At 37.8% G+C, this 20,650-nt stretch overlaps 1 protein-coding gene across 21 annotated transcripts in view; it reads left to right on the top strand.

The window, feature by feature from the left end:
* The window catches only part of ANKHD1 (ankyrin repeat and KH domain containing 1), a 117,130-nt gene that overhangs the window by 9,095 nt on the left and 87,385 nt on the right, over nt 1-20,650 (top strand). For all 21 annotated transcript variants that reach the window (XM_055719552.1, XM_055719540.1, XM_055719542.1 and 18 more), the window contains exon 2: nt 6,033-6,186. In XM_055719552.1, coding sequence (XP_055575527.1) covers nt 6,033-6,186 — 154 coding nt within the window. The remainder of the gene's footprint in view (nt 1-6,032; nt 6,187-20,650) is intronic.

The following is a 20,650-nucleotide window of genomic DNA, read 5'->3' as shown; positions in this document are numbered from 1 at the left end:
TCTGCCTCAAGTTAGTCAACTTCCTATTGTAATTGGGACTAAATAGATTTGCACCCCTCCTCTTTCCCACCCTCCCAGTCTAATTTACTGCCTGCAAAATCTATTGTACACAGCTCAGCTACTAACAGGTCTGCTTAAATGTGTGGGGCAGTCAGATCTGTAGCCTTGAAGAGAGCTGATCTGATCTAATGGCTTGCTATTCATAGAAGAATAATATTCTAGTTTATCAAGCCCCTTTGTAAGTCTGTGAAATTCAGTAAAGTGCTGGAAAAGTATTTGCTTCCCCCACTTGCTTCCCCTCCTTCCCCGAACACCCCCCCCCCCCCACCCCCACCCACCGTATTTTCTCCCTTTTTGATATGTTAAATCAACCCATGAAAGTGGCTGATAGCTGCCTGACTTGTCACAAGATGAGCAGTGAGCAGAAATTATTGTTAGTAGATTTTTACACTTCCTCTGTTCAAGGTGGTGGTGTCCCCAAGCATTGTGTAACTCCCCTGAGTTGTTAGGATACTTTGTAATCACAAGGTCCACTGGAAGATGATCTCTTGGCAATTCAGTGATCTTAGTGTCTTCTGTTTTCTTGGCCTGAAACTTTTTTTGTTAAAGTCTTCAGAAATTACAGTTCAGGCCTAACAGAGTGGGCGTGGTCTTATGTCATTAATTATGACTGAATTGTTTAAATTGATTGTATGTTGTTCCTGTGTGTTGACTCTGAAGTACTTCTCTGATATTTTCTTTTTCTGGCTTTGAAGTACCAAGAAGAGGCAGTGTTACTGAAGTCCCACCAAAAGGTTTTGTGAAAACACCTGCATTTGTGTGTGTTTTTTTCTTCCTTTATGCCATCTCTTGAAACTGAAATAGTAATGCCAGGAAGATACTTTAAGTAGGTTCAAAAATGTTTGACTAGCATGGCTGGGGGCAGGGGCAGGAGGGTGTCTTTGTGTGTGTGTGTGTAAAAGTATGCCTTAAGGTAAACCAAAGCCAGGCCTTTTGGTGGTGTGATATCTACACCAGGGATGTAGTGGTGCATCTGTCACAGGACGATCCTAAGTGTCATGTAAGTGATAGTCCTTCACTTCACTTTCTCATTGGAATAATTATTTTTTTAATGGTTTTGAAGTGGACATTTTTTTATATCTGGATTTTAAAGGCGTTTGATGTTAAATTTGAAATAAAAACTAATTTTCATTCTTTGTTTACTGCAGGGGTCTTCAAACTATGGTCTGCGGGCCAGATACGGCCCCCAAGGTCCTCAATCCAGCCCCCAGTATTTACGGAGCCCCCCGCCAGGGGTTGGGGGGGGAAACCAAGCAGCTGTGGATGACTGCCTGCCACTTAATCCACGCGCTGGCCCCCTGTTTAAAAAGTTTGAGGACCCCTGGTTTAGTTTTATGGTGTCTGACATCCTATCAGTATTCTCCAGTACTTTTAGAGCAGCAATACAAGCATTAATCAGTTATTTGCATTCAATGTAATAAAGGACACGAAACGTAAAGTATCAGAGATTGGGTTTATCAGACAAAACCACGACATCTTCTTGGTGTGATCTTAATAGCGTTGCGCATCTTGTTAATTATGGAGTGAAAATCGTTTAAATATAGATGACCAATTTTAACTTCATAGCCATGAACTTTCAGCCTGATTTACAGGCCTGTATTAGCCTTAAAGGAAGCCAAGGTACCTCTGCGTACGTTCAGTTGTATTTAGCCATATGTCCAAATGGAATTCTACAGAAATAATTATGAAGGGTTACCTAACACAAAAGAGGAAAAAAAAGAGTAGTTTGTTTGCTTAATAAATAGAAGTTTAGGAGTCCCAGTCAAGGGGTCACGTACTCATTATTTGTAGACTCTCCAGAAGTACAGAGCAAGCAGTATTGTTACTCCTGAAAAGTGTTCATAGCTCAGGGCATATCTGGAAAATGCAAGTTCAATAGGAGGCTTTAACAGCAGCTTTCTCTTTTCTGTGGACGCTTCTTGTAAAGATTGTCCTTCCCAGAAGTACTAGTTGGCACAAATGGAAGGAGAAGGTGGAATGAGCTGTCTGTGCTGCTGCCTATTGCCTGCTGGAGGAGGAGGTGCTGGTATAGCTACGGCAAGAAGCTTTTCCATGGTTTATAGCCTGTGTCAATAACAGGCTATTTGTGAGCAGGTTCTGGCTATTCTGGGAAAAGTGCTTTTTCTGCAGTAGTGCAATGTACGAAAGATCAGTTTAGACTTAATATTAGAAATGTGTTTCTAACCCTGTATGTCATTGCCCATCTTGTAAGAATTGCTAGTGTTAGATGTGATGTTAGTGGTTGCAAAGTCGCCTTTACATACCCCTGACCTGAGGTAAACTCAGTCATGGTACTGACATATAAATACTGATATAGTTGAGTCCAAATAGCTGTGAATATAGCTGCTATGGAGGGAAGAACCAGTGGTGTAACTGGATCTGCAGAGCTGTGAGGCTGCTGCAGTCCTTGGCAGAACTTCAGGAAAGGTCCATCATTCCTGTGCATGAGTGTGAAAATATGATGCTTTAGTGAAGTACGTTGATGTTCTGCATTCAGTGCCCTGTCCTCAGGACCTGTGCAGCTAGCAGCTTTTTTTGGTTTTTGGTTGGGAATTGCTCCTAGTTGCAATTGTTTTGGCAGTTAAAATAATGTCTTGAATCCATGTGTTGCTAATGAGCCTTACCAAGTAAGATGCTTATTAACTGCCTGAAGCAGCTCACAAAATAATCCAAAAATAGTACAGTGACTGGTTACTCTATCACTTGCTACAGATCTGATTAGCATAGAGCAGAGTGCCTAAGTGCCTAAGTTTTGCCATATGAGCAGTATATTAAGTCTTCCAGGAATGCTAACATGAAATCTGGTTGGTTTGGGGTTTGTTTCTTTTTCTTTTTTTTGTTGTTGTTTCACCTCCCTCCCCAGTTTATTTTTTGTTTAAAAATTAAAATTTGTTTGGTATATTTGGAGTATTTTGAATTATTATTTTTTTTAATTTCTTACTCTGGTTATCAGTGATAAGGTATCCAACTGTTCATCCTCTCTAGCCTTGTCTTCGTGCATGAGAAACTGCATTGATTTACAGAGATGTCAGACATCCTGATTTGAAAATGCATTGAAACTTGTTCAGGGAGACTGGCAATGGTACAGCTATTTTAAGATTTTGCATGTGGATTTTCTGTATTTTCACACTCAAGTTATATTTGTATTATTGATAGGTTATTAAGCTCTTACTAAAAATCAAAACAAAAACCTAAAAATTCATGTGCCGCAATAATGAAAGCAGCTGACTTTTCTTGCTGTAGTATAAGACTAAGATTAAGATAATGTATATGAAGCAAGACTTTTGTGTGAGACTTTAAATGTGTGAGGTCTTTGGAAGTACAGTTGCAAACCTAAAGAAGGGCAGAAAAGGCAGTAAGATGAAAAGAAGACACTGCACTGATACTACCCCATTTGTACCCTAAGTAAAAGCTGTATCTGTACTTCACTTTAAGTAGTGTTTGCATAATCAGTGTTCAAAAGACAGAATTTTAGTTTCCTGTAAGCAAAATACACTTCCTGTTGGGGGAAGAGAGGAATTCCTTGTAAGTTCATAGGGTATTTGTGGATGGTGAATTAACACTGATTTAGGTTCAAAGAGGTGTATTGTCGCAGATACTGGCCTGTAAATATATATGTTAGAGCTTGGGGCGGTGTCAGTCGGGAAGAGAATGGTCCATACCATTACCAAAGTGTCAAAAAATGAAATTTTAAAACTTGCAGTGCAACAGCTTCTGGAAGGTTGATGCAAGGCTGATGTGCTTACTTTTGCTTGGGTGTTGTCTGGCTGTTCCTGAGATCGAAAGTTAAGGCTTGCCAGAAGCCACTTTGAAAGATTTTGCAGTATCTGTTCTTCATAAGTGCAGCTGCTTCAGTGGTAGGTAGCATTTTTACCCCTTTTGGTGTGTCTTCAAAAGTTGTTAATTTCAAAATTCACTTCAAAAGTGGTGTAATTGAATAAGAAAAAAAATATCCCATTAGCATCTAATAAAATTTCTTGTGTGTAGTTCTCAGCTATATATAATAAATAGTCACTTAGGTACACAGTGAGATTTTCTGTTGGTCACCAGATCACACAAACATTGTTGTGATAGGAATAATATTTCTAGCATATTGGTGAGGCAGAGCGTGTTTTGTAGTCTTAGGGGAGAAAATGAAAAACTGAAGTACTTCTGTATATAAGGGTGAATTTTTCCAGAAGTCAGTTTTGCATCAGAGCTTATGCTGTCAGGGCATCCTCAAGCTGGCTAGGTGGACATAACCTGGAATTTGAGTTCTGCAGAAGGGAATCTTTTTGTAGGGGTACATTTTGCTGTGAATTGTAAATAGCTCTTCTTTGTTTGTAGAAAAATGTGTACCACTTGTTCAGGCGAGTAAATTTTCTATGTGTTTAATGTTCAGCTCTTTCTCACAGTGACATTTATCTTATTTTAGGACTGTTGTCTGGACTAATCTAGAAATCTTGCTTCTTAGCTTTAGTATCTGTGCCTTGGCACACAAGACATAATACCTGTAAGCTAGCCAATATCGTGCATATCCACTGAGATATGCATATCCACTCATGTTCTGTGTTCCTAAAAGCCACTCTTTCTCCCTGATGCCAATTGGATTCCATATGTTAGCAGTGCATTTCACTGGGCACCCACAAATTGACTTGGACACCAGGGGACAACATTATAGAACATTTACATATCAAAAAGAGGAAGAAATTAACACAAGTTGGCTCCTGAATAGCAGTGCTGTGTAGCTCTCCAGACTCCTGTTAATGTTGTTCACACAATGAGGCACTTCATAAATTTGCAGATGGCCTGACTCGACTTTTTTTGAAGTGTCAGCTATCCCTTTCTGAAGTTTTTGTGGGGTGTTGTGTGACAGGGCTGAATATGGTGGTAGTTATTCCTGGTCGGAGAAAGATAGGGGGAAGTATTAGGGGGGAAAAGAGAGAAAGGAAGATGAGACTGGGGCATGAACTGGGAAGGGCAGTAGTGATTGTATAATGAGCATTTCTCATTTCTATGGCATATTTAGGTCACCAGTAGCGTTGAACAGATAATGTCTAATTATGAAATAGTGGTTTTATCTTAAAAGTATTGCTGAAAATAGAGGAAATTATGCCTGTACTTGGGACAGAATCTGAAGGGGTGTTCTGCTCTAATGAGAGTACGAGTCGGGTATCCTCCTTGTTTACTCTGGCAAGCTGTCATAAAACTACAGTGTGATGTGTTGAGCAATTCCACAAGCTTGTATTTGGAGATCATGTGGGCCACTGGTGGGACAATGTTATTGCTGCTCAGTGGGAATACCTGCTTGCTTAATTGTTCTATGTGTCTGTTCTTGCCTAGAAAACAGTAACTGGGGGTAATACCAAGTGCCAGCATGGAAACAGATACTTTCGTTTTGAATTTAGTCAACTACCATGTTTCTACTCAAAACAAACAAAATCTTTGTGCTACATTAGTTGAAATGACTTTTAAAATAGAACAGAAGAGCATCTCGGGAAACTGTTCAGTCTGTCCCTGGCTCTCATGTAGGTTCATACTAAAGTCATTACTGATAGGGTTTCTTTTAATAACAAGGTAGACAGAATTCTGATGACAGAAGATGCTTTTGTGGCAGTCTGTTGTTATAGCTAACTATCCAAACATGCTTATCACTTTTTCAATATTTAATCTGAGTTGCCCTAGCTATAGTTTAAGATCTTGTTAATTGTAATTTTTACAATAAACCTTTCCATATAGAGTTTTTCTTTTGTGATTTCAACTACCTTTTCAGTGAGTTGACCAGATGATTTTTATAGCTGTCCTATAATCTACATTTTATATATATATATATTTAATAACATATTATAATATATATAAAAACCATAATATAACCTACAGTTAAAACATGATTATGATAGTACAGTTAAATTATTTTGGTGGTTTTTCTAGTATTTTAGATTTAGCATAAAACTTCAAAAATGGTAAAATTATTTTTGTAACTTGGCAAACAGGTTGAATCATTTATTTTGGACCAAGAAGATCTTGATAACCCAGTACTTAAAACCACATCGGAGCTATTCTTATCGAGTGCTGCAGAAGGTGCGGACTTGAGAACTGTGGATCCAGAAACACAAGCAAGACTAGAAGCCTTACTGGAGGCAGCAGGTACTTTCCTTGTATATTTTTTTTTCTGAACTTAATTTGCACATAGATCTGGCAACCTGTAAATTTTGATCCTAGTGAAGTATTCACAAGTCTGGAAATTTACCATGATGATGGGGAGCAGAACATGGAAAACAAGCTTATAATTCTTACAGGTGTTGAGGGTTGCTTGGTCTACTCTTTCTGTATGTATAAAGTTAGAAAAGTTAATTTGAATTGAATGGTATTTCATTGATCAAATGAGATTATATGTGTTACCAGAGATTAAAGGGGAGAGAACAGAAGGAAGTAGACTTGCTAAAATGATGTTTTTTCTGCTGCTTTGGTTGATACATAATTATTAATAAATTGGTCCAGAAATTTACAGGTGAATTACTTGTTTCTCTGTTTTGACTTTAGCAAATATATTTTTCCATTCTGTAGGTCTGAGATATGACTGTTGGAAAATACATATTTAATGTTCATGTGCTGGAACCAGACTAGATGAACATAGTGCCATTACATTTGTTACTTTTATAGTGAAGGCTTGACTAATTTCAAGTCTTTCTAAGGTTTGTGACTCAGATGAGGGTTTGGGACGTGAGTATTGGCAATGGATTTGAAAATTACTTCTCAGTTTCAAAATTCCAAGGACAAAAAGATGTAAAAAACCTGCTTTGAAGCAAGTTCTGTTTGATCATTATGGGTGCGTATTCAGACTGCTAGTAGCGTACTGAAATTGCAGTTTTCAAATTTTAGCTTTGAACACACTTAAGAGCTAGATAAAATAGCGTTTACTTGCAGATGTTTAGAGGTAAAGCTATTTACAGTCTTAAAGGAGAACTTCATTCTGGGGAAGCAGGAGGGGCAAGGGACTCAGGCTTTGGGCTGTCTTTGCATTTTGAATTTGAAAAAACCCAACTTACAACATAGCATAGCTTTTGTCAGCAGAAAGTTGCAGCAGCCTAATTAAATGTGGTCTCCTAAAATTACTCTATCCTGATGTAACTCTTGGGGACCAAACTTTGCTATGCAGGGAAGATAAACTATTTCTGGGATACTCTGGACAGTAAGAGAATTTGAATAATCTGATCCCTTTTTAAGCATCTTTAAAATGAAAATGATTTTCAGTTACTGTCATGTACCTGATGACTGGTGTGTCCTGAAACCTATTGCTGGCTTTATAAATTGTCAGTGGAGACTTCTGATGGCTAGTGGTACAAGGGCAGTCAGTCTCTGAGGCATGTACTTACATCTAGGGTTGCAGTGTTCAAAATGATTTCACGGTATTTAACAAGTGTAGCAGGTACCATTGCTTCCTGTAATGCCTGTGAGAATACTTTACATTTCTAAGCAGTAGTTGGCCACTTGTCCCCAGGATTAGATTAAAAACAAATAATCAGAGGTTTCCATACTTAGATTCCTGGAGTGCTTGGAGTAGGAATGTAGAAAATGGGCAGAACAGAAGGAATCTGGAAAGAAGAGCAAATAATAAAAAAAAAGTGTTTTTATTTGAGGGCTTCGTCTCCCTCTAAAAAGACTGGACAAAATTAATGCCACTTGATGAATGAGTGAGATTGAAAGACTGAAATTCAACACTCTTGAGAAATTCCTCGTTAAGCAGTACTAGTCTTTCCCACTGTGAATTTGAACACTAAAAATATCATTAGGCTAACCTAAACGAGACACTGAGAATCTGGTAGTTCATGAATAAAAAGCATAGTCTGAAAGTGTTTGAAAAAGAAGCTAGTGTTTCTTGGTGATGTTCTAATATCTTTGCTGGATTTCTCTGGCTGGTTTGGCTGAAAATACCCTTTCTAAACTTCAGTGAGCTGCTAGGTTTCTGTCATGGCAACAAAGAAAGCAGACTAGTGTTGAGACTTTGTATTGTTTTGCAGCTTGGCAAAACCAAGTGATTTCTCTTGTTTTAGTCACATTTTAGTCCCCAGCATTAATGATAGCAAGCAAAAATCTTGCAGAAAAAAAAAAAAGCAGCAAAAGGTGGCAGAACTATTGTTTGAACAAGTAGTTTAGCTACGGCATTATCTGATGTCATTTCCAGGGTAGCGTGGCTTTTGTTGTGATGATGCTCTCTCCTGTGGGAGGCTTGAATCCGAACTTCTTACAACCTAGAGGAAAATTGGTTTGCATTTATTGTTTCATATTTCTTAGGGTTTTTCACATGCAGGGTTCGTGGCTGTGTCATTAGGATCTTAATGAGTATGACTTGCAAAACTAGTTTTGCTCATTCTTCATGAATCCTTTAATGCTCAGATCTCCCATGGACATGCTGTTTATTACTTTTGGAAGGTAAGTTCTAGCAACTGCAGCCAGATGGGTTGTTCTTCAGATTACCTTTTTTTCACTGTTGCACTCTTAAAGATTGTGGGAGTTTTGATTTTAAGGAGTTGTCTTGATTTGAGAGCTTGTTAGGCCTGCATATGCAAGGGTAGAGGCCAGAGGTTAGTTGAACTGCTTAAAAATGTTTCTACGTGTTGTATTTACCAGTCACAAATAGTTTTTTTGCAGTTTTTTAGCTTGTTTAATCTGCTTCTAAGAGGACATAAAATACTTTGTGCATTTGGATGTTGAGGGTGATAGCCTTGAGTAGAATTGCCCCCCTTAACTGAACGGGAAGTATACACATATGTGCATACACATGTACATGCGAACAGTGATTAGTTTTTTCATGTTTACTAGAGCCTCTGAAAACCTGGCTGATTACCTTTAGTTTGGACAATGATACTTCCTTCTGTAATCTGTTTAAGCAAAGCACAGGTGGTGTTTTAATGGACAGCTATCTTAATACAATCGCTGACAGCTGTTTAATTTCACAGAAAAACTAGTTTTACATTTTGAAGACAGAGACTTCACTGTTCTATGAACATCATGAATTGTTTTCATCTTCAGAAATTAAAGATAAAATAAAACATGAAGCATGTTCTTTGGGAAGTTATCCTAAACAAACCACGTCTTTTGTATACCTTCCTTCAGTTTGACTCCTAGTAGCAAAGAAAGGATTTATAGGTAAAATAACCCATGGAAAGAGAACAATACTGTTTGGAGGTATTTCCATTTTTCAGGATGCAGTTATATTGATTCATAATATTCTGACAGTGGCTTCATGCTCTGTGCTAGAAACACTCAGTTCCACTGTTAAGAGTACTGTTGATTTCTCAAAACAGTATTCTAGTTCTGAAGAATCATGATTGTTCATGGATCTTCAATAAGGTTACCTATTAAATTTCCTTTTTAGGGATGCTAGTTGACTGCTGCAGGATGAGAGCTCTTTGCTACTATGAATGAATGTTTATACCGTTCAGAGCTGTTGCTCTTCTTGGTTACTCCATGGGTCACTCAACACATGTTCTTAAAAGGGTCAAACTCACGTCCAAAGAATTGGGGAAAGTTTGACAGGTTAAAGTGGTTTCATTTTATGGTCCCGCCTTTTATAGGCGTCAGGAAAGGAAAATGACTTGTTTATGTAGTGCAGTCATCTTTCTGGAGTACAAGTTGTTTCTTAAGAAGGATAGAGAGATGTGTTGGTTGAAGCATGTGGTCAAGTAAACACAGTTTGGTATATTCTGCACCCAAAATGCAGAGTTCCGCAGGAAGTTGTAAAATGTCAAAATGTTAATCCCTGCAGTGAAAATACTCTGTTCATAGTGTTTCAGCGTGGTTTTGCTGGGTTTTTCTGGGAAATGACATAGAATGTTACTGAACTAATTTTTAACTTGAGGAAATAGCTTGAGTGCCTGAATCCTTACCAGCAGACCTTTTGAGCATGTTCCTTCTCAATTTGAATGTTGAAGCACTTTGACTATGAAGCATCACAAAATAGATAACGGAAGGCAGTGGTAAAGAAACTTTGTCTAGCATTGGAGCACTTAGTATTCCTGTTGTGTATCTACACAGGGAAGATTTTTGTTAGCAATGACTTTTTCAGGAGTCCTACTGTTGTTTATGAAGAAGCTTGTGAAGAAAATCAGGGTATTTTGGAGAGAAACTGTGTTCAGCCAAGGGTTTGCTTAATGAAACAGATGTGAGTAGTCAATCCTTATGTTTAAACAGGGAGCAGAGTTGTATACATCAGTCTTTTCTGTTGAAATACAGGATTGAAGGTGACAAGAGACCCTCACATAGATGTTTTGGTGTATTTGAGACTTTAGGGAATTAAATGCAGTATAAATGGTGAAAGAGAAATTTAGTTTTAATAACAAGTGTCTGTTGATACCTGGTGAATTTCAGTAGTTGATTCAGGCATGAAGGCCTGATACTGCTCTTTGTAAAGTTGATAGGATGAGGTGGTGGTGGTGGGTTGGAACAGGGGAAGGCAAAAAGTGGAAGTAATCACTCACTTAGTGGAAGTACAGAACACAGGTCAAAGTATGAATGGGCCCAGATAAAATCTGCCTGCTTTAGGATAAACTGAAAGGATAGAGCAAGATTCAGCAATTGTAAAATTGAATGCTTTCCAGTGTGTGTATGTGTATCTGTATTTACTCACTTGCCAAGCTGTGGACCAAACTTGTTCATAGTTGCTTTTTGGGTTTGGTGGGGTTTTTTGTGTTTGTTTTTGTTGTGGTGTGTGTGTTTTTTTGTTTTTTGTTTTGTTTTTTTTTTTTAATGATGTGACCCAGACCATTCATTATTCACTAACAGCAAGGGGTTGTTTTTTGGTTCATACGAAGTAAGTTATATTTGTTTCCCCCAGCTTTAGGGGCTTGAATGTGACAAGATAGACCTGTGATCCAGCTGCCAGATTCAAAAGATGCACAGCTTGCTTTCATCCTGTATCAGAGAGGCCCCTTAGGAAGTGTCAGAGACTAGGCTAGATAAATTCTTTGATCACATTGTTTATGATCAATAAGATTCACTTTTAGACCTGATGCCTCTTTTCTTAGGGCTGATGAGTAAGTAACTTGTGATTTAAATGGAGGTGGGCATCTAATCCTTTAGAAACTTAACCTCTGAAGGGTTACCCAGGCTCCACTTCAAACTGTAGTGAGGGCTGGAGAAAACGGCTGATTCATATTTGCCAGTTTAATGGCTGTACTTCTGTGCTCCTGGAATGTAACAAATATGTTTCTAGAACATTATCAGTATTATTGAATAAAAAAGAAAAACAGGATCTTTACTGGGGGGAATCTGAGAGTGTGTTTCTGGAATCTGAGCAAAGATGGAACTTTATTGTTAAAATGTAGCACTATCAAATTTGAATTGTGTTTAGCTGCCTTCAATGTGGCAAAAGTCTTACCTTTGTCCAACCATTTTTGACTGTGGGTTGTTTTTATTTTAAACCAACAAAAGGTTTTCACCCAAATTTGATCTGACCTGAAATACTTGGTGTTGTATGGACACAGTATACTGATAACATAAGACAAAGTTTTCATTAAGAAAGATCAAATAGGCTTCATTCTAGGCATTTATTTGGAGGTCAAAGCTACACTGCTACTAAAATCGCCACTGTCTTGTTAACTGGAAAACTTTTGCCTTTTGAGAAACTGGCACATTACAGTGACTTGCTCATTTTCTTCCTTCACCATCTAAAGATTCAGAGTGGGAAGGAATATATGGTATGTGAAACATACAGATCTGTTGTGCTTTTGAGTAAGTTGGATAAACTGTCTGAATTTTGTGCATGTAATTGAATTATTAATATTCTATTTCTCTGAAGCTTTGCATGATTTAAAGATAGGTTTTTTTTCTAACCTAGTAGACTTTTAGATTAGAAGAAGTCTATTCTAATCCTGCTCTTAGTCAAATTAACTCCCATACTTTGAAAGTGCATTAAATATGCCAGCTTCATATTTTATGGCTGTTTCTCAGTTGGATTTTGCTGTGAAGAACAGTTTTATTGTCATAACACTTAACCGATGCGTTTAAGTATCGGACCACTAAGTTACCTTACCACATCTGAACACTGCTTTTGGAATTCTTTGGCAAAGATGATTCTGAGATTTTAACTCTAGCAGGAATGGGGAGTGAGAAGAGATGAGACAAAAAGTTCCAAGTTTTAATCTGTGAAGTATTAAAATTGTCCAGGGTACTCTTCAATCTCTTTGTCTGCATATTTATATATCTACATATATCTGTCATACATAAGTCTATCAGAGTAACCATAGTTAATCAGCTAGTGCTTCATGACCATACAAGTATTGTGCAATTCTTTTTAACATGGTTTTTTTGAAGTCCTGGATATATTTTTTTATTAACTCTACTTCTCCTTTCTATTTTACTTCAGCCATATTTTATTTTTCATGCAAGTTGGATTCTTCTGCAAGATAAAATCCCCTTTGGTCTCCTGTTCCAATACAGGGATATTCCTTGTTAAAAACTTTTTTCATTTCGGTATCGTTTCCAGGACTTCATGTCATGTTAGTGACTGGAGTAGACTCAGCCAAAGGAGGAAAGCAGGGAGGGTTTGGCCAGGAGAAAAGAAGCAGTGCTTTATTGACAGTCTTATGTAATGCCTGAATTGAGATGGGATTTAGCCCATACCAAGACAAGAACCTACTCTGTGGTTTGGTTGGTTTTGGTTTTTTGGTGTGTGATGGTTTTTGGTTTGTTTTTTTTTTTAAAAAAACAAACAAAAAACCATGTATGCTTCCTTCACCTATCAAAGTAAAAATGATTGCGTTCACACTTTGCAGTGGGGTGCAGAAGCTTACACTGGGCTTTGTGCTACTGCTGGCCATTGGCTTAGAGCTGGTTGTGTAGGACTGCAGACTGTGCTAGGGAGCTGGTACCCCTTACAGGGTACAAGGGGTCTGTTGTGGGACAGCTGGTAAGACTCTTGTTTGTTGACAGTACATTGAAGCAAGCTTTTGTTTTGGTTGTCTTGAGATTTGTGCTAGAGTTGGTAAATAAAGATCTTGTATAGCAATATTGTAGGTAAGCTACTTATGTGGGTCTGTGATATTAATTGGGTAACAGAAAAAATACAGAACGCTAGCTTAAACCACAGGTCCCTGAAAGCTAGTATCTCACAAGTATTGATGTTGACCCAAATGTCTTACCAGCCAAAGAATATATCTTATTTTAGCGTGTTAAAATTTTTTTTTCTGTGTTCTGTTTAATTTGTGTGCATGCTTTCTCTCTCTAAACAGATGGCTACTGGTATCATTCTTTGTGATGCCTATATAAGAGGGGAGTATAGGTGGTAACCTTGTGAAATGAAGCAATTAACTATGCTTGCAAGTTTGAGTTCATCAGAATGTAACTCTCCCTAAGTACATCCGAGAGTAAAAAAGGAGCGAGGAGGTAGAAAAGCCTGTGTCTCTTGTATCTCCTGCAAGAAAACGTGATTAATAGTTTATTAAAAAAGACTTAGTTACACAGACTTGGTTTTGAAGTTTGTATTTTTGATGACTTCCTGCATTTCTGTCATGCAGTTTCCTTAGCGCATGATAAAAAATAAAAACAGCGTTTAGAAGTGTTCAGAACAGCTTGAGTATTTTGAGTGCTTGATAGTGTTCAGAAGATGGGATCTGAATCTCCCCACTCAGATTTCTTTTTTTTTTTTTTTTTTTTTTTATGTTTTGTAATGTAATGGCAAAGTGTGGTGGCAGTAACTACTGCCAGCTGCTTAATTTCGTACTAGACAGACTGGTAAATCAGATTGGTAGTCTGAACATGTAGCCACCTTTTCTGGGGCTGGTGGGAAGTATACTGTGAGATGTAGCATTAATTGTATTGGAAGCAGAGCTGCTTGCTACCTGTTTATGTAAGAACTTCTTAAGCTATCTAGTTAGTGTGTTGTGACAAGTGTCTTGGGACACAAGAGGAATTAACTGAGCTCTTGTTGGCAGACCTACAATACATTCTTCTATCAGTTTTAGAATGGCATTAAATACTGTTTGTTTTTTTTTAAAGTGTCAGAAGCAACAGACTATACTGAGTCATTAATACACCATGTACTGTAAAGTAACAGGTGAATCTGTTGCTTTTTTTCAGTTCGTAACTTACCTTTGAGAAAATACTACTATTGTATATTTAGGAAGTAATTACACTAAGCAAGTTTATAGGAAAACAGATGATAATACATAATGCATAGCATTAATGATCAAATTCTGCTTATTTCTCCAAAGTCAAGCTAGTTCTCACCAGATAAATGACAAATTTATGTAAGATATGCTGCCACATGTCTTTGATTCTACTTATGGAAGCAAGTGGCTTTTTGCAGTGGGGCATGAGCACCTTCATTGCTTGTTGTAAATAATTTTCTGCCCTTGTAAAGACCTCATTTTGAAAGTCAAGAACTTTTAAATCTCTTGATTTGAAACAATCCCTAGTACATTAAGCATCTTGCATAAAAATGGCATTTATATTCTTTGTGAATACAAAGTATTTAAATACTTGAGGATCTAAAACATACTAGGAAACTAAAAAAAATTTTGCATTGCACAAATTCATCCTTGTTGTATCCATCAAGAAAATGCTGTAGGAACAAAAGGCTCAGTGCAGTTCTGTAACTACTTTTTCCTCTGTGTGACAAAGCATTATCTCAGAAACAGCAATTACTAACTTGTCGCTTAGCCATCACATTTTCCTCAAATTCTGTACAGCTTCTTAAAACTTCCCAAAAATAGGGCTGAAAGAAATCTCAGTAGGTCTAGGTTTATCTCCTCTCTTCTCCTCAGGCAAATTCAGCTGTGCTTGTGCTGTTCCTGAAGGGTGGCTTTAAGAACCGGTTAGACAAACTATCTCCAGTGCTGGAAGCTCCACAGCATGCCAAGCCAGCTGCAGTCCTTAGGATGAGAAAATTTTTCAGAGTTATCAGTCCTCAGTGTTACATGCTGAAATATGTAACTTGGGAGCGAGGGGGCACTAAGCTGCTTTGGAAGAACTTCACGAGGGAAAGAAGAAAGTTGTAGTAAAGCAGTTGGTATGTTTTTAGTGGAGTTGCTTTGGCTGCTTGTTTTATGCATCATACCCAAGTTCAGTGTTCGCTCTTTCAATGCAGCCACACTTAGAATCAACTTGCAAACTTACCTTCCTCAGTTCTTTTTAAATTATTTTCTTTTTTTAGGCTAAATAACATCAACTATTTCTCTGCCCTTAACTCATGTTATTTAGACTTTCATCTGCTCTTGTTCTCCTCTGGAGTCTCTGTACGTGATCTTTGTTCTTCATAGCTTGTTGCCCCAAATTAGTCATATTACTCAAGTTGAGCTCTATTGATGCATGAAGAGTAGGAGTGTTATTTCATCTGTCCTGCAAGCTGTGCTTTTGTTTATACATCTCAGTTTGTTGTCTTTGGTTTACAAGTTGAATTTGACCTTAGATCTACCAGTACTTTTCTGGCAAACTGTTACCTGAACAAATTATGCCTGTGTGCAGTGGATTATTCCTGCGTGTAAATATATATGTGTATGCATGTAAATATCTATACACACATGCATATTTGCTGACGCTCCTGTTTGAGTATGTTCTTTAAAAAAACTTCTTGAATCTCAGTTGTTAAAAGGCTAAAATTCTGTCTTTGCTTTCAAAGAATTGCATGGCTTTTGAGTAACAGAGGAAGGCCACAGTGAACAAGAATATTTTAACCAACCTGGCATGACAATCAGTTGGCTTTGTCTTGTATTGCCAAAACCAAGCAAGCAGCCTGATTTGGAAATCTCTGCAGATGAAGGAGCATGTAGGGAGATCTAATAATAAAAAGAGGAAAAACCTGCAATGTGGCTGTGCTTTTGGCTATTAGCCTTCTCTTATAGTGAGCATACCCAGTGCCTGATCTTCCTAAACTGTAGAGACAGAATAAGGGGTAGAACAACTTCATTTTAGTCTTTATGCAGACAAGAGCAAAGACATGGAGGGAAATAATGGAAGATGTTTGCTTTAGTAAAATCTTAGTTGGCTGGACTTTTCCAAGCTTGCTCTGAGAAGCAGCTCCATCCAGAAGCTGTCCCATTGGATGAATACTTGTTACAATTCCCGTCTGCATTGTGCTACAAAGCAGAAGACTTATGCTTCGTGATGCCGTGTGTTGGATTCTGTGACCTCTGATGGACAAAACCTCCACTTGAAGAAGCAGAGCTTCAGAGACATGGGCCTAGGTGGAAGTGCATATCTATGCACCTGTGTTCTCTACCCTTTTCATTTTTGAACTGTAAGAGGATGCTGCAAAGAATAAAAAGATGTGATGGTGTGAATACCCTGGACTGTTCTTGTAGAGAGGTGTGTTTTTCTGATGCATTAACATTCTTTCTTCAAGTTGAGTCATGGTAAAATAAAGTCCGTATTTTTTTTCTGAAGACTGTAGCATCCTGATTTTTGGTGGTTTTATCATTCCCAGAGACCTTACTTTCAGGATGTTTTGTTACACAGCGTCTATGTAATGACAGTACACTGAAAGTTAACAGGAGAGGTTTTTATGAACAGTTTCTCAAATGTTCATTTTGAAACAACAATTTGTACAGTAGTCTGTGGTATACGCCATTAGGGTGGTGATATTTTTCTTTTTAAAGGAAGTGGTGTACTTGGTCAGCCTCTGAAAATACTTGTATTTTTGGCTTACTTTGGCATGCGTAATTGGCATAAACTGGGGGCTAAAAGTCCACGGGCTTCTACATTAAGTTGATGATATTACTGGCCCTCAAACTTTACTCTTAGTTCTTTGCTTGAAAATGTAGAAATATTTATCTTTTTTTTTTTTTCCCCAGACGGTAACTGAGTACTGAGCCAGAGCTATTTTCTGATTTAGGAAAGCAATTACAGCCCATTTAGACTCACTTTCTCACTGAATGCTAGAAATCGAGAGAAAACAGTTCAAGTGAGTGTTTGCTTATAAACAGTACTCAAAGGTTATTGGAGTTGCCCTCTTCCTGCATCTCTGTTGTGCATGGGCATCATACCCTGGTGTTAGTCTCTGCAGGGGCATGAAACTTGGCCTTAGGTTACTCAAAAAGCATAAAGTAATTCCACTGTTTTTTCCTTCTACTACCAAATAGGTGAGAGTGTCTGTAATCTGTTTTCAAAAGTCAGAAGCCCTAAAGTAGAGATGAGACTTCAAGTATTTGGCTTAGAATGCAAGAAGTCAAGAATACATATTTTGTGCCCCTTCAGCATGAATACATTTTTTTCTTCTTTTGATGGTTCTCAGGGATATGTGGGGATTTTCTTTGCTCCTTACCCTCCCACAGTGGTCAGTACCATTTCCATGTTCGTTCTTTCCATGTTTCAGTAGCAGTCTTAGCTCTTTGCGGTGTATCTTTTCAGATTCTTGGAGGTAAGCAATTGCCAGACTTAAAATGAGGAAATACTAGTTTTTCTTTCTGATAAGGCATGAAAGGAAGAGTCAGGAATTAAAGAATAATTGCCTACCATTACGTTTGGTATTTTTCTATAAAATAACGAAATAATCCTTGTAAATTTTTCTATATTTGATGGCACTAAGTACAGAATTAATTTTGAAGCTTTCCTTACAGAGGTCATGATTTCTGCTTCTGGATCATTTACAAAGTTGTTGCCTTGATAGTTGTGTGGGTCAATATTTTAAGTACTACAGTCTCAACTTAACTCACTCTTGAAGAATTTATTTTACTTGGGGTTTCAATACTATTTTGTATAAGCAACCTCTTGCTTGTTTCTCAGTCTGTAGCCTGGATGCTTCCTTGAGACACAGGAATGTCAGAGCTGATGTCCAAAGCTCTGAATTTGGTGGAGTGTAGCTGCTTTGATTCTTGCTGGGGCACTCGGTAGATGATACCAATCCTTGCATATTCATTTAGCACTGTATACTGTCATTAGAATCCAGTTGAGTGTGCTGGTATGTTTGTGTTTGACAGGGTGTGAGTAGGTGACTGCCCATCACTAGGGGAAATGTGCTGAGTCTGCCTTTTGAGCCCATGTCCATTTAAAAGCTAAACAAAGCCAGGCAAACAATTGAGCTTTTGGCTGACGTTTTTCCTTAGCTAATCATAGGAATACTGGCAAGCGTGATAGAGCTAGAAGAGCATTTGTTTCAAGTGTATAATGTACCTGAATACTTGCTGGTGCTGTGGCCCTGGAAAAGATGTTGTGGAAGGTGGGTAATGAGGGAGGGAAGAGAAGGCTGGCAATGAAAAAGACATCAGGCACCCAAGTAATTCACTGTGATTTTGGTGTCATGACAAATCTTTCTGGGTGTGTATTTGCTGTCTTTTATCAATGTTAAGGATGGAAATAAAACCCTTAAAAAATCCCCGATTGGTCGTTAGAAAAAATTCAGAAATTAAATGATAAACCACTAGTTAACTGTAATATATATTACCTTCTGTTTAATTCCAGAGAGGCACCAGAACAAATTTGTGTCCCGAGTAACATAGATATTTATAAACTAGTGCTTAATCCCACCCTTGTCCTTTATAATTTGGATTAACGTTAGCATTGTCTTGAATATTCCTTTCAAATGCAAGACAGTACATTTTCTTAGTATCAAAACAAGTTAGAAAGGAGGCCTTAGTTGCCATGGGTGAAAGTGCTTGTTTTTAATTTAAAAACAAAACAAAAATAACCCAAACCCTAACAGTTAACTGGAACTGGTAGAATTAGCTGTTACTCTATGACTTGTTTAATAAAAATACCTGAGTTAGTGCAACAAGATCTGACAGTAGCTAGAACTAGTACATATGTTGAGGGAAGACAGGCAGGGTACTGTGACTATTCTATAGGATGTAGAATTATTTTCTTAATATTTAAATATAGACGCCTAGTAGATATTAGATCTTTACAGACTGAGAAAATCTAGAAAAAGAGTAGTTTGTGCTGTGGGGATCATCCCTGGGTTGACATGTGCCTTACAACAGTTGAAGTTACTGGGTTACAACTGTCCCAAGGTTAAAGCAATTTCTTGATGAACAACGTTTTTTTCTGACTGTTTCCTATTGCAGTTCCTACTTAGTAGTCCCTGTGGATGTGGCTCAGGTTTTTGGAGGTTTGGCTGTTTATTTTTTTGGGGGTGGCGGGGTGTGTGTGTGTTTGGTTTGGTTTTTCTGCTGGGCTGGTCTTCTACATTTGCTCTTAACTCATAATGAACAGAAGCTTTTCTCCTCCAAAGCCATATTCAAATGTCTGTTCTTGCATTTGATCTATCTTGCAAAACACAGATAATTCGAACAAACATTTTGTAGGAATCTTTGTTGCCACACATTGAAAAGATCCAGTTTAGCTTAATCTCTTTTGACTTACACTTTTTCGTTTTTTTAAAAAAGCCATGTACCTTGAAGAAACTAAACTTACTTTTTCCAGCACAAAATCTTGGGGCTGAGGAAGATCTTCCTTTCTCCCCTCCTTTCTGTCTTACCTCTCCATCTTGTTGCCTTTTGAATATGCTAGCTGAGCAGATGCCTTGGCCAGCAGGGATCCTGTGGAATTACAGAAGATAAACTAGCATTTACGTGTCAATCGAAGCCTAGCTGTTAATGGAAGGTAGAGAGTAAGAACCCCTGTCCAGGGGTTCACATGTGTAATAGCTTTCAGCGCATACCAAGTATTTTGATTGGTTGTAGTATTTCATAGGTGTGAGGAATGTACTCATTAGGTTTTGAGCCAAGGCTTAATTCTTCCAAAGATACTTCAAAACCAAACAGACAAGAAAACCCTATCCAAACAAAACAGAAAAAAAAATCCAAACAAAAAAAACACCAACTCCAGATAAACCGAAAAGGAGAGGATGAGTGAACACTTCAGACCAGTCTATACAAGTTCAGCATTAATGTCTTTTCATTCCATAATTGTGTTATATATTCACTACTCTGCTAGAGGAAATACGAATGCTTTCTTGTAGCTGAATATAATCCTTCAGGCTTTATGACGAACCACAAGCCCTCTCATATTCTCCCCTGAGCTTTAGTTTGCTTTAAAGCAATTCAGCCATCAAATTGCTGTTTAAACGATGCCTGTGACAAAACTGGCAATTTTTTAAATTTTTTTTTACTATATTGTTGCTTTTGTCCTAATTGTAGCTGATCCAAGAGGCAGGTATCTCTTCCAGACAAATATCTACAGTGAAATGGGTGAAAAAGCCATTTGATGAAGTACATCTTTAACTATGACATGGGAGCAATTCATGATGCTTCCATATTAACTACATGTAATATGTATTGGATCAAAGTGCATTCGGTTGAGTTACCAGCATGATTTTATGCGCATACATGATGAATGTGTCTGAACGGCCTGGCTCCTGTAAGCAGTCAGCAGTTTTGAGAATAGTATCTGGAAACTTGTCACCTTGTAATAAGGCAAATGTTTATTTGCTAGAGATTTAATAGAAACAAAAGCTTAAAAAATGGAAAGATTTGTTTTTTTAAAAAATATTTGACTAGGAAACATAAAAATTTGGATATTCTTAATGAGTGGCATGAGGAGGGGGGAAAGGTGTGTGAGGTGACTGAGGTGGTTTAGTGGCTATTTGCTGTCACCTTCAAGCAGGAATCTTCTGTTCCTGGCCATGAAGTTTTCTCTTGCCAGTTCTGGTGGTGGCTAGAAAGACCCTTTGCTGATC

Source organism: Falco cherrug, chromosome 8, assembly GCF_023634085.1.
Source record: "Falco cherrug isolate bFalChe1 chromosome 8, bFalChe1.pri, whole genome shotgun sequence".
Taxonomy (NCBI): domain Eukaryota; kingdom Metazoa; phylum Chordata; class Aves; order Falconiformes; family Falconidae; genus Falco; species Falco cherrug.
Note: the sequence above shows the minus strand (reverse complement) of the source record. Positions and strands in the feature narration are given on the sequence as shown.